Source organism: Vidua macroura, chromosome 1, assembly GCF_024509145.1.
Source record: "Vidua macroura isolate BioBank_ID:100142 chromosome 1, ASM2450914v1, whole genome shotgun sequence".
NCBI classification, from domain to species: Eukaryota; Metazoa; Chordata; class Aves; order Passeriformes; family Viduidae; genus Vidua; species Vidua macroura.
Window position 1 is genome coordinate 55,308,159 of NC_071571.1, and position 14,264 is coordinate 55,322,422.

The following is a 14,264-nucleotide window of genomic DNA, read 5'->3' on the forward strand; positions in this document are numbered from 1 at the left end:
TTTGACCGCTAGATGGGACTAGGGAATGATAAGTCATGCATGACTACATGCACTATTTTCATTTATTGTGAAAAACTGTGTTTTGTCTTTTTTCTTTCTGTTTTCCTAGGCTTATAACTCAGCTTATAGCAAAAAGCATGTCTTCCTCCATGGACAGATTGCGATCCTGTCTTGGTTTGGAAAGACAGGTGTCTCCTAAGAAAGGCAGAAGCCTCCCCTGAAATGGAAAAAGAAAAGATGTAGATCCCTTCCCTCTGAATTGTTATAAATTTTGAAAATTAAGGGGGGCTCTCAGGCAAAAGTATGGGAGCAGGAATAACAGTTCTTTATTAGCGAAGAAAATAAAAAGATAAAATAAACAATGCAGTGAACCAAAACAACACTGACACATTCAGAATATAACCTGACACCTGATTAGTCAGGGTGTTGGCAGCAGTCCAATTGGGAATTATGGCTGCAGTCCTCCTGGAGTGTCAGGTGTGGTTCTGTTGGAGCAGTGATCCTGTAGAAAAGGGTGTAGTCTTCCTGCAGTGGAAGAGGCAGCTGTTCCTCTGGGAAATCCAGTGCAGAAAAAGCCGTGTTGGTCGTGTTGGTGTTCCAGAAACTCAAGATTATATCTAGGTAGAAATGCTTGGCTCCTCCCTCTGGGTGGAGCATCTCACAATGGGATGCTGCAACTTTTATCAGTCATGCAGTGACATTCAACAGCCCATTATCAGCAGATGTCTCCCCTGAGCGGGGAGGATTGGTTTGTGGAAGAGATAAAGAAAACTGCCCAGTTAAGAGAAGATATCTGCCACACCTCTAACAGATGTCAATTGAATACATCTTGCCTTGCAATCTAGGATAGATCCACAGCAATTAAGCCCCCACTGTCATACAGTGCCCTTAGCTATCTACTGAAGGACTGAAAGCAGGATTTCAGGACATAAAAGCTTTTGTGAACCAGGCTATTAATTCTTGTCATTCTGGTTTCCTTCTTGGGGGTTTGTAGGGCTTCTTCCCTTCCTCCTCCTCATACCCAGTGATTGGTTAATACAGATTAAGAACGGATGCACTGATGCATTAACTACATAAATATTTTCAGTACAGCAAAGTGATAACAGGGGGAAGGGAGAGAGAATCTATATATTGGCAGTGCCACCATTTGTCCTACCAAATGCTCTTGTCTCTCATGCACACACTTAGCAGTTGCAATAGTAATATTTTTTTTCCATATGGACGTAGAAAATCATACCATAACAAGTCACACATCTGCTTTCTAATAATGGGGAAAATCTTACAACTGTGTGTACCAGAGAGAAAAGGTAGTTTCACAATAGGCAAAGCATTGTTTGTATCACTCTTTGCTTAACTTCCTGTCAAATATTTAACTTCTCCAGATGGAGAAAAATAATATTTCCTTAACCAAAACAAAGAGATGAGTTACAAAAATATGGGCCTTTATAGCAGTTTTTATATGTGAAAAATCTCTACTAGATCAAATATGAACAAGGAAACAGAAAATGCCTTTTCTGCAATAACTCATATCTGATCTCAGTGAGATAATCAAAGTTTTTAAAATGTCTAACATGAAACATTATGTTTGTATTTCATGCAGCATTTATCATACTGCATTCTAATGGGATTTCTCCCCCTGCCTGAAGCCTCAGGACTTTTGTGAGGAGGATTTGGCATTGCAAACTAGTTCTGTTTATCAGTCAGGCATTTCTTCAAATATAAACAGTGTTTGAAGAATGAAAACCTATTGGTTTTAATATTTGTACTTTACACAATTAACAACTGCATGTTACATCTTTTCACAGTCGTATCTCAGTGTGGATAAATATTGTAATGGGTTTCATGTTTTTATTTTAATGTTTTTTAATGCATTTATATTTGTGTTGTTAGAAAGAGCCAGAAAATATTTTTCCTAATAAAAAATGTAGATACAAATGAAAACTTGCTTTAATTGAATTTTTTCCATGGATTATTTCTCTTCAGCAAAACTCCATAAATTTTGGAATTTTCACTGGGTACATATCAGTGGTGGATGGGAAATTCTTTGAGCTTTTGTTGAAATTTTGGGGACCAGGGAGTGATAGAAAGCTAATATTTTCCACTAAAAGTGTAATTTAATTGAAAATGCCAGAACTTGAATGGAAGTTGTTCACATGCATTTCCTGGCAACTCAGAAAACCCACAGTGCAGTATTCACAGTAATTGTTTGGCTTCTGCTCCATAAGGAAAACATATGCAGAACATCATGCAGTGGTTACCAGATGGAAATGAAAATGTTAACTGAGACAGTAATATTTCTTATAGCCTTCAAGATTTTTTTACCAAAACATTCAATGTATTAGCAGTGTCTCTCTATATAAAATATACTGTTTGTATTGATGGCTGGCAATTATCTTGCAAAACTACTTCTCCTTTGATATGTGAGCTGTGCCTGAAGACTGTTAGGTAAGCTAATCTTTTGATTTCATTCTGACACTTGAAAAAGTCTTAGTCTGAAGACACTGAAAAACCTGCAAAGTACTTGTATTTCTTCAAATTTACCTATATTCCCAGATCTGAATCTACAGTAGTTTCCCATTTATGAGAAGTCAAGAATGTAATGTTATTTGTATTCATTTTTTCTCTTACAGGTTTACAATGCTGGACCAAGCACTCTTCCTGGAGCTTTTCTTGATATTTCAATTCCAAACCGCCTCTCTGCCACTGGAGCCGAAATATTTCATATTCAGCAGATGATGGTGAGTATGTTACAATGCACTCTGAGCCCAGAGAGGCACTGAGAGCTACTGATGACTAAAACAAAAGAAGTCTATGAAAACTCAGTGAATCAGTTGCTTTTTAAGACAAAGGCTCTTTGCATCTGTGGCCAGATGTAAGTAGCTGAACCCCTCCAGCTATTGGCTGTTCTCCCTCATCTAGGGCAAAGACAACTAGTTTTATGTTCCTGGTTTCCTACAATGCCACGTAAAACTAGGTCAGGCTGATGCTGAAGGAAATATAGAGAACACTTCAACAAGTTACACCTGCAAAGAGGATTGTCTCTTAATCAGTTCTCCCTGACTGAGGGAGGATTAAATGGTGTATGTAATATCAGTAGGATGCTTTATCAAGCTGACTTAGATTCCTTGGGTTTTTTTCTGTGGTTATCAGCTAGGTCTGAATACATTATCTATATCTATTTTGCTATAGTCCATGTTATAATCTGCTCTTTTTGAGTGTTCTTTTAACAAATGTAAATAATAGAGAAAGTTCTTCTTTCAACACAATGCTTTTCAAAAGATGATTTTGTGTCAATTTCAAAGAAATTCAACATAAACTGTGGTATACGAATTCTTAGATTTAATTTCTAATATTTATTTATTTCAAAGCCTTTGTTAGACCACTAAAATACCATAATTTACACTGTCGTGGCCAAAAGACGGAAACCTTACTACTGAGGTGTCATGGTTTGACACTGGTGCAATGCCAGAGCCCCCCATGAAAATACACCTTCCCAAAATAAATGCTGTGAGATGTGATCAGGAACAGAGCAGAGCAGGCCCAAGCTTAAAACAAAGGGAAAAAACTTTATTAAGCTACTACTACTATAATGAAAGACACACACACTAAATCCAGAATGAGAACCCTCCAAAATACTCTTCCTCCCCCCACCCAATTTCCAACAAACCACAGTGAGAGACCACGTGGGATTCCTGACGAAGTTACCACCCTTCAGATAATCAATACTCAGTCCATCAAGGGAGAGAGGAGTCTCTCTTGCACCATAGACCTCCCCAAGAAACACAATTGCCACCCTTCTGTGTTTCCATGTCACACATGGCAACCGCCCAGAGAAAATCTGCTAGTGTGACACTCTCCTTTCCATGTCACAGTGCTCTCACCACCGTGCATGGAAAGACTGCTCATAGGGCTCCTTTAAGGATGCTTTGCCAAGGACCAAAAGAAACAACAGTTCAGCTTCTCATTTTGGGACCACAGTCGTGTGGTCCCCCCCGCCATTTTCTTCCTCCCCTGGGGCTGGGGGGTCTCAAGAACAGAGATCATCTTCTTCCTGAAGACAGAGGGCATCACCACACCCTCCTCAACTCTCCTCTGTTCACTACGCTCCTGTCTGGTAGTCACTGAAACAGGTCTCTTGGCTCACCATTGCATCCCCCTAAAAATGCAGTCTCTGTTGCAGGAGAAATTGGTTCAGTCTATGCCTAACAAGAAAAGTCCAGCCACAAGCCACTCCACCATCTCCTCCCACCTAAAAATTTCTTCTAACATCTCAGATCCCAGACTGTCTCTCTTGTACTTCAAATCGAGGAGGAGTAATATTTTACAAAGCTTTCATTTCCCAGGAAAGGGTTAAAAGTCTTGGACTCCCCAGACGGCTGACATCTCTGCCCAGGACCAGCTCCCATGGCTGGGCACCTTCCCCCTGCTGCTCTTCTCCTCTGCCAGCAAATTCCAGGTGCCCTCAGGCTCTCTGTCTCTTTCCCGCTGGAGGGCGGGTGGGGAACAAAGGCATCTCAGTTTCTCTCCACCCTTCTGTCCGCAGGGGGCCCGTCCGTTTCCAGTCCTTCAACCCCTGACCTACCTCTCTCAGGCCACATGGCTTCCCCTCCCCCACCCAGCCTGGGGCTGGGAAGGGGAGAGTGTCAACTCTCCCAGGACCAGAACCAAAGAGGGAGTTCCCCTGCGAATTCTTGCTTTTAACCCCCTGTGTTCTCAGGGGCGTGTCCATGCCTTCAGTGGTGCCAATATCCAAACCTGACCACTGATTGGTTTGACCCTAACTTTCTGAAAAAATTCACTTCCATGTCAAACCACGACATGAGGTAAATTTATTGCTGAAATTCAGAGTAATTTGCCTTTGTGAAATGAAACCAGATTTTTGGGATAATTGAAAGGAAGTATTATACTTTCATGTTGTTGGTTACTTTTCTAGCCTTTTAGCTGAAAAGTATTACCTATTATGTAGGTAACAGTGTCACTGAATATGTGTAAATATAGATCTGAAAGATCTTTCTTAGAAGGTTTCCAATATTTTTGCTGTTGGAAGGTATGAGATAAATACAGATGTGGCTTACAGATGGGCAGTAAAGACAGAATGACTGAGAAACATATGGGAATATTGTATGAAGCAATAGTAGTGTATAGATGGAGTCAATTCGCCAACCAGACTTAATCAGTTCTCCAGAATATGTATAATATTCTGTGGCATGGCTTTTTAATATTTATTTAGTCCAGCCTTATACACAGAAGATCACTCTTCCTTTGACACATTGCCTGCCAAAGTATCATCCTTGTTCATTCCCTGGTCTCTGTGTGCTGTAGGAGGCGGTGTGTTCACAGCAGACGCAGAGAGGTGGAAGTCTTCTTAGGATTTTATCACTCCAAATGTCAGTATCTCCTCTAAAGTCAGTCATTCTGTACAGGAGATCCCAGCTGAGCAGTGTGGTCTTGAGCACTGTGGTAATAAACACTAGCAGGGTTTGTATTACTTTTTCCCAACAACAGGTTGCATTGCTCTGCACATTATTTTACTGAATTGTACTTTGAAATTTGTTTTTGTAGAATGTTAAACTGCTGTTGTGAGACTTCTTTGCAGGTAGTAGGCAAGTAGGTATCTTTTTATGAGAGATGTCTGCCTGACACACTGGCATTACAGTAATTTTGACTACAGATTTTGGGTATATGGTCAGTAGAATTCTCCTACGTGACTTTCTAAATACCTCTAGCATGTTAATAAATGTGAGCCAAGAAAATCCTGCCTGGAACAGTCGTTATCCTTGCTTAACAGATACATAATTGAAACACCAAAAAGTTTGCTTGACTTCACACAGGAAATTTGTGTTGGAGCCAGGCACTGAACCACTGTATCCCAAATCTTACTAGAATCAGTGTATCCCAAGTCTTACTATTGTAACAGAGAAGGCATCCCACTCTCTTTCCTAGTGCTCTCTCCCAGTGAGTTTTTATTGACTGAAAAGGGAACTAAAAGCATGGAGTTTTTCAACTTTTCATGAAATAGATACAATTAAACAAAGAAACCTAAAAGGAGATGAACTTTAGAAAATGGTTTACAACAGCTGTTTTTCCAAGACAGTTTCTGTAAGCATAATCATTAAATATTTCAAGGTTTTGCTTATTTGGCTTATTCCCAGAATCTAGACTTCATTAAAGATAGTAAGGTAATAGAATCCTTTCAGACAGTGCAGGTGTTTCTGTCATTATTTTCTCTATGCCTACAGTCCAGCCATTCTAGCTGTCAGTGTTGACAAAACTTTGAGAATAGCTGTCATTAATGCAGGATTAGGAATTATCATTTATCTGTAAAATTCACTGTTGATACAGCACTTGGGATTTGATGACATAATGGTTTTTATCTTAAAGATAGTAATTCTTTTGCCATTCTCTGATATACAGTAAGGCAGTGAAATTTTTGAGTCAAAATGCATAGTTAAAGCACTAGAGTTTGTCTCACATACACATAAACTAAACAAGATAGTTTCAGGAGCAAACTCTCTCATATTGTGTTGATTGAGCTAGTCTTTCAGGCACAAAAATTAATAGCAGGAAGACAATCACATATGGCTCACTGGAACAGTCTGTATCTCTGGGAGGTGTTAATAGGAAGTATTATCTGCTGGTCTTAGAGAAAATGACAGCCCTCATGCTTCCTCTGTTCCTGCCATTCTGAGCTTTTGGCTTTATTCCAGAAACTGTTTTAACATTTTGTTCGAGACAAATTCAGATCATGGAGATGTTTTGACATTTGTAGTTCTGCCTTAGAGATGTTCAGATGCAGTTCAAGGGCTATTGGAAGCAGCACTGCAGTTCTGCAGCACTTCCCCCAGCAAAGCCCCCAATATATAAAGGGAGTGAATCAACAGTAAAAGCCAGAAGTGAACAAAAAAAGGATAATTGTGAGAAAACTAGGGAAAAGAAACCCAAAACAATTGAACTTCCTCCCTATAAATTTTTAACGAATAGAAGATACTAGAAATTTTCAAATAATTTTAGCTAGGAAATTTCACCTCTGACATTGGTTTTACATAGTAAATAATTCACAATTTGCAGTGGTAAATGATTATTTTGGAAACACTTAAATTAGTAACTGTTTGTTTTTATGTATTTTTGTATTTGCTTTCTTGCAAAGGTTAAAAACCAGCCAGGTTAAAAACATAATAAATTAAATACCTCAGCTTGTTAGTAAAAGTGTTGTGATAGAATAGTATAGATGATGACATAGAAGAGCTTCACGCAAGAAGAGAAAGTAGTCCTAACACAAAGGTATATTCTCCACTCTTCGAGCCATTGGTTATCTATTCTTCCAGGAAGAAAAACAGTGCTCATTATATTTGTGTATGTTTTTGGTTTTGAACTGAAAGATCAGTAATTTCCTTTGTGTATCCAGCTAGGGATGCACAAGGGCAAGGGAAGCACTACCAGACCTTGGCTAGCAGCCAAGGAGCTGCTTTCTAGGATCCTCAAGAAGATTTTCACAATGGGAGTTCCTACTAAATTAACCAGGGTATTTCCTGAAGCTGTTCATAACTTAATGATGTATCCAGGATTTTTCTTGTGCTGGCTTTATGGAACTGGATCAGATTGTTGCCTTATGGTTTATTTTCTTTTCATTGAAGGTAAATACAATTATGAGGAATTAACAGTTGGAAACCAAATTTGTCTATTTGAACTGGATGATCCTCTTCTCTCCTCTGGAGGGACCAAGCAGAACATTTGGTGAACATGGGCACAGATAAAAGACAAAAGGCACTCTTCTCCCTGGGATTCAAATCCTGTTTATTATAGGAGCCACCTCAGATCCAGGCGATGCCTCAGGGGATAACAGAGCCGAGGGAGGAGAAAAGAGATTGAATGTCTCATCCCGGGGGAGTTATGAGTTCAGGGAAAGAGGGGGTGGGGCGGAACCCAGGGGCCACATCCAATGAGACACAGGTGAGGAGAGGGGGGAGCAGGTCAGGGAGAGCCCATCACACCTGAGGCTTAGGGCAGGGAGGAGAAAGGTGTGTGGAATAGACCAATGTGACATAATGCAATATAAAAACTACTCAGTGCAAATTCCCAATCACCCAGTGCAAAACAACTAAATAAGCTATTTAGTGCATCAGAACAAATACCAAGAATACAAAAAAACATATTATCGCCATCACTGAGATAAGAATCTTGTTGGAAAGAAAGATGCATATGATGCAAAACAGTCTCTTCACAAAGAGTTTGCAATCTAGACAATATATATAATATATTATATATACTATATATATAATATATAGTATATATATATACTATATTATATATAGTATATATAATATATGTAATATATGTAATATATTACATATATAATATGTATTATATATATTATATATATTATATTTTTTATATATATAATATAAAAGGGAATTTGGAAGAAAGAGGGAAAGAAATACTCTTCTCAGTTTTTTAAGAGCTCAGTTCTTTGAGCTCCCTCCTTGCATGTAACTCTTGTTGTCTAAGTCTAGTAATTACTGTTTTAGTTATTGCTATTAAAAGAATATATTTAAATTACTATGTTCTCTTACTCTAACAATTAATGAAGAGAGGCTCAGAAGCAGCTCTGAAGAAGCACTTGCCAGTCTCCACTGATAATACAGAAACCATCTAGTTTCCCTGATTTCCCCTAGGCTTCTAAACTTAGATCTTGAGAATTATTTACAGAGAGTGAAAAATGGGTTGAACGTCAGTCTTGTGACTCCTGTCCCCTTAAATGGACAACCTTTCAGCCAATCAACCTTAAATGGGCCAGTTAGGTTCCTGGTCCAACCCTTCCCATCACTTCTTGTTTAGGGAGCAAAATAAAAAGTCCTTCTCTTGCAAGGACAAAGAGAAGTCCTCCAGTTGTCCTATTATGTTTGGCATATTCACTTCACACGTATTTCTTCTTTCTACACAGGTGAGATCTGGATTGTGCCTTTATGATAGCTGGATATCAGTAAGATTTTAAAAAAGGTAAAGAAAAACTGAATGAATTAATGGAAGAATTGAAGATAATTCCTTTTAAAGGTTTCCTTTTAAGTTGATTGATCTCTTCCTGTGAATGTTGAAAGAGAAAAAGTAAAATAAATTGACATTTAACAGAAAGATTGTACAGGAACATTTTGCACTTACAGCAAGATTTAGTTTAGCCCTTTCTGGTAGTCATCCTGAGTGTAGTCTTTTCATTTCAATGACTTACACACACACTGGCATACACATATTCTGTCACCGTATTTAAAAACATAACTAGATTACTGGAGCAAATTATTCATTCCAGGGAACATATTGTACAGAAAATTGTACAGGTACTTTCTGACCTTCCTGCCTCATGCACTTCAATTGCTTTTTAAATGACTGATCCAAAACATTTTTGCTTAGGCAGTTGGAATTGTTCCCTGCCCCACCCCCAGTGTAGAGCAAATCAGTGATATTGACTGAATCTGGCTTTGCCAAGGAGCCCTGTCTCTTGCAGGAGAAACTAGTGCATTTGCCACATCCAGGATGGCTGTGAGGAGAGGCAGAAGCATACACTGTGGTCCAGCATGGCACAGTTGCCTTTAGACACAAGCACGGAGCTGCAAAGCAGCTCAGAAGGAGTTCCTAATGTCAGCATGATGAACTGAAGAGGAACTCTGCTGTCTTGTGAAGTTTCCATTGTTATACAGGAAAGGCTGCCCAGGTTTCCTGATTGAGGGCAAATTTAGGAGAAAACCTCCTCTAGAAAGCAAATTCAAGTGGCCTCTCCCCCAACTGGTTCAGGAAAAGATTTCTTTGGAGAGAAGTGGAAAAAAATCTTTATTTTACAGGCAAAGCATTCACCAGCACAAAAAATGAACAATATTAAACAATAAAACCTCTTGCCAATCTGAAGAGATGACAAACTCAGAAAGTCCTTTTTGTGGGTTGCAGCTCGGCTCACCCAGTCTATTATCAGTCCCCCTGGCATTGGAAATGCCATGGCCCAGACCCAGCCTGGTGGCACAGGTGTGAGCTGCCAGTGCTCTTCTGGGTTTTCAGTTCACAGCAGGCTTAAATAGTTCCAAGAAAAAGAAAAAACACAGTCCAGGGAACTTCTCTGCCTCAGCTAGCTAAAAGCTAACTAAGAAGCAAAGGAGAGTTCTCTCCCGCTGTCTGTCCGCAGACAACACAGTCCAGGAGAAGGATGCGGGGGAACAAGTGCAGTTTATGACAACAAACTCTGCGCTTCTTCTCGCCCCTCCTTCACTCTCGGAACCAGTCTTAAAAAGGTGCAGAACTTACTTCAGGCTAACAGACTAATGGGGATACAAGCATCATAAAGTCACCCCAGGACACCAGCCATAAAATTAAGATTTTTTTTCTGAGTTAAGACCTTAAAATAAATCTAAAAAAACCCAGCATTTTTGCCATCTGCATCATAATAGAAGAGCTGTGCCTTGGTCAGAGCTCACAGCATTTCCAGTGTTTCAAAATAATCTTTTTGTGCATTGCTGAATGCGTCCTTGAAGATGGAACAAAACTATTTAACATTGAAGAAAGTTTTCTGTGACTTCCTAGTTGGGATCTTCAGGTGAAGCCAGATTTGAACAAATTCTTTGTCATTTTCCAGTTGTTTTGACCAAATCTTCTAGAAATGAAAGTGCTATGGTATTTGTATAAGCAGTGGATTTTTTTTGAAAATTGTTAAAAGGATTTTCTTGGAAAAGGCATTTTGAATGTAAGAAAATAATTGTCTTTCAATAAAGTCTAATAATATAGAAATCAAGGCCATTGAAATATTGGAATAAAACACTGTGATCCATATATGAAATGAGGCCACAGCAACACAATATTGTTGTCCAGTTGTGGCCTGCTCATGATTAGCTTCTAAACTAAAGTAAAATTTGTCAAATTACTTAGGTATTGAATTTTTACAACACTGTCTCCCAAAAAATCATGACCTTTCAAATGAGTGGCAGTTTGATTAATATTTTCGGTCAGCTGAAACTGCTGCTACCGTAGCTCCTATTTTTTGGCTGAACATGTGAATTCCAATTTTGAAAAAGATGGCTGATTTGCCTTATGATAAAAAGAAATTTCAGATAAAGAAAGATATGAAATAAAATGTATATATAAATAATCTTTTATCAGAATGACGAAGGAAGGAGGAAGTTCGGCAGATTACCATGAGTAATCATGTAGTAATCAGGAGTTCTTCTGTGGTGTGGAAAAAAAAATATATATAGTTGTTTTTTTTGTAAGCTTCCTAGCTAGAGAAGGAAGTTCCTCCTGTTGAATAAAAACAAAGTCTACAAATTTTTTTAACTTTTTTTCTTCTTTTTGAAGGAGTAAGAACTCACTATTTTTTCCATTGGTAGAGTTTTTTTGCCAAAAACAATGAAGAAGGAAATTCAGACAGTAACTGCTTGGTAAATTCTTTTAACACATGGTCCTGCTGTAAATCCTGACTCTTAGATTAGCTTTTCTCTTCTCTAACGAATGTACAAGATTTGTGGTATAAATGAAGGAGGCAAAAAACCAAGGAAGTGTTTAAAACAATGGTATCTGTGTATATGTGGTGGCAGAAGGGTTTTTCTCCCTGCTCATGTATCAGAGTGAAAGTGAAAATAAGCATCTTTTATTGGATTTCTCTCTTGGCTTTGAAAGTACATCATTCCAGTCTTCTGCAAGGTACCAGATGGTATCAAAAGTATCAATAAACCTTGGTGGAAACTCTGAGGATGTCTTGGAAACAAATGACATCTTCTGCTTAATATATCTCTTCCACCCCTCAAGAGGTTTTTTCAATGAAAATGACCCATTTAATCTTTAGTTGTCTACAGTAGATAAGGAAAATCATCCCCTTGAAAGTTCTACATTTTCTCCACTGCCTCTAAAGAAAGTTTAGATCTTAAGACACCTTTCTGATACATTCAAACATCTGCTTTAGTGAAACAAACCACAGGAGTTGTTTGAGCCCTACAGGGAATGTACTTACCTGCACAGTCTTCAGAGCTCCTCATCCTAACATCAATACAGCCCATAGAGAAGTCCAACAATTAGGTAAAGAACAAACATGGGCTTATTTATGTTTAATACATCATAGGTAAGGCTGCAGAAAAGGATGTACTATATAGACAGATAGAACCTAGATGAAGGAACATCAAATGCCAAGTGATCTCAGGGGCTTTTAAAATAGAGACATACCCTGAGAATTATTTATTTACTCATATATATATATATATGTTCGTTAAGCATTTCACAGTTCATCATAGGGAGAGGAAAAGTACTTCTCAGTGACCCTTTCTTGGGTTTCATCTGCTAGAGGCCAATATATAGGGAGCATATGAATGTTAGTGGTAAGCTGATTTTTCTGTAAGGTGGTGGTCATTCATTCCTAGGCCTGAACCTTCTGTCGACCTCAGAGTTAAATCATACCAAGTGGTCAGTTTTTCTTCTTACTGTGTGGCATGTACAGTTCTGTCTAGGAAAGAATCTGCTGTCTTATAAGTCAGGAACTTTATATGAGAAGATCTCTGCTTTTGTCACAAAACTGGAAAGGAATCACTAGTTCTTGAGAGCAGTACTTCTGGGAATTTTTGCTAAGTATGTGCAAATTTGCTGCAGGGCCAAGAGCAGGCCAATGTTGAAAGAATCATGCTTATAAAACTTGATTATTTAATTAAGCCATATATTAAGTGCATCAGAAAAACATCTAAAGGCGTTCCAATCAGGTTAGCATGATTTATGCCAAACATGCATCTGGTGCATTCTCCTGATGTCTAGAGGAGATGTCTACAGAGCTATGCTGTACTCCCCCTCTTAGCTAATTTAATTCTTTAGCATCTCCACTTTGTTTCCACTTGCCTCTTCTCATGGCCTTGTAAGGCTACTTATTGGATCTGTGGACTAATGGTTTTCCTTGCCATCATCACTATTTTTAGTTTAAATCTTTCAAGAGTTGTGTAAAATGGGTTAATTAAAAAAATTATTTCCTGTTGTTTCAGTGGCTTTTAAATTTATTACCAGGATCAACAAGACTGCTCTGATTCAAACGTATTTAATTATCTGTGAATATTAAATATTCTTAGCATATGGTGCGAGTAGTCAGATAACGTATTTACATAACTTATTTGTCTACTGCTGAGTCTGACCTTGTCTGGAATTCCTTGTCCCTTTTTTTTCCTCAGTGTGACATGTTAGATTAACCCTGCTTATCAATTATTTGTTCACTTAATAAAGGGTGAATCAGTATTTTTAAATCAGAGTACTTGCATACATTTTTCCCCTAATACTAGGATGAATGTGCTACGGTTAGCAACAAAGACAGACAAACACATATGTTATTTATTTTTCAAGTTTGAAAACTTGAATCACTGCTTAGTTATTCATACATAAATAAATCAGTTTAAAAAAACATACAGGAGAAAATATGTAAATACTCTCTGCCAGACCACAGCCAAACTCCTAGTCCTTTGGAGTCAGTATAGCCCAGAGATGATGAGAAAGGCATCCATTACAGAGTTGAACAATGCTAAAAATTTTGTGAAATGACTGGCCTATGTTCAGACCTTGAGTATGTTTCCTGCAAGTAAAATTGCTGTTCCAAATAGCTTGTGTCTCATGATGTTTTCCCTGAACTTGCCCACACACTTTTTCTGAGGTTGGATGTGGGTTTAGTTTTATCATACGCACTCACGTCTGGATTCCACCTTCATACTTGCTTTGTATCAACTTCTGCTGACTTCCAGGCCCTCCTGCACAACTAGTGATGATTTAACTGAAGAGGGCAATTCCAGACTTACTGGAAGAGCTTGGAAACCTTAAGTTTTAATACCATAATGAATTATTTTGCATTAGTGGAAATCTAGTGTTTCTAGCATTAGTAATGAGATGAAGATACACATTTCCTCACCCATTTCTTTTGTAAAATGTCAGTCAGTCCTGGTTTGGAATGGGAAGAAATTCAGGGAAGTGATGCAAAGCTTTTTGTGTAACTAACAGTCCGTTGAACCACTGAGAAACTGGACACGCCTCTGTGAAACACACATATTAAACACGAAAAAACCCGGGAATTGTCTCCTTCCTCTCCGGTCAGGAGCGAGGTAACACGGCTGAGCGGGCCCCCGTCCCAGGCCGGGCCCACCGGCCCTGCCGCGGGGCTGAGCTCCCTTTCCCCGGGCCGCCTGCCGGTTCCCCCTGCCTTCCCCCATCTGCTCCCGGGCAGAGAGAAGAGGGTGCCGCGGGCTGAATGGAGCCGGCCTTGCTAACATCTAGCTGCT

General features: G+C 38.9%; 1 protein-coding gene across 1 annotated transcript in view; it reads left to right on the forward strand.

Annotated features, from left to right (window-relative positions):
• The window catches only part of ITGA9 (integrin subunit alpha 9), a 283,032-nt gene that overhangs the window by 208,714 nt on the left and 60,054 nt on the right, over positions 1-14,264 (forward strand). The window contains exon 23 of the mRNA XM_054001068.1: positions 2,631-2,738. Coding sequence (XP_053857043.1) covers positions 2,631-2,738 — 108 coding nt within the window. The remainder of the gene's footprint in view (positions 1-2,630; positions 2,739-14,264) is intronic.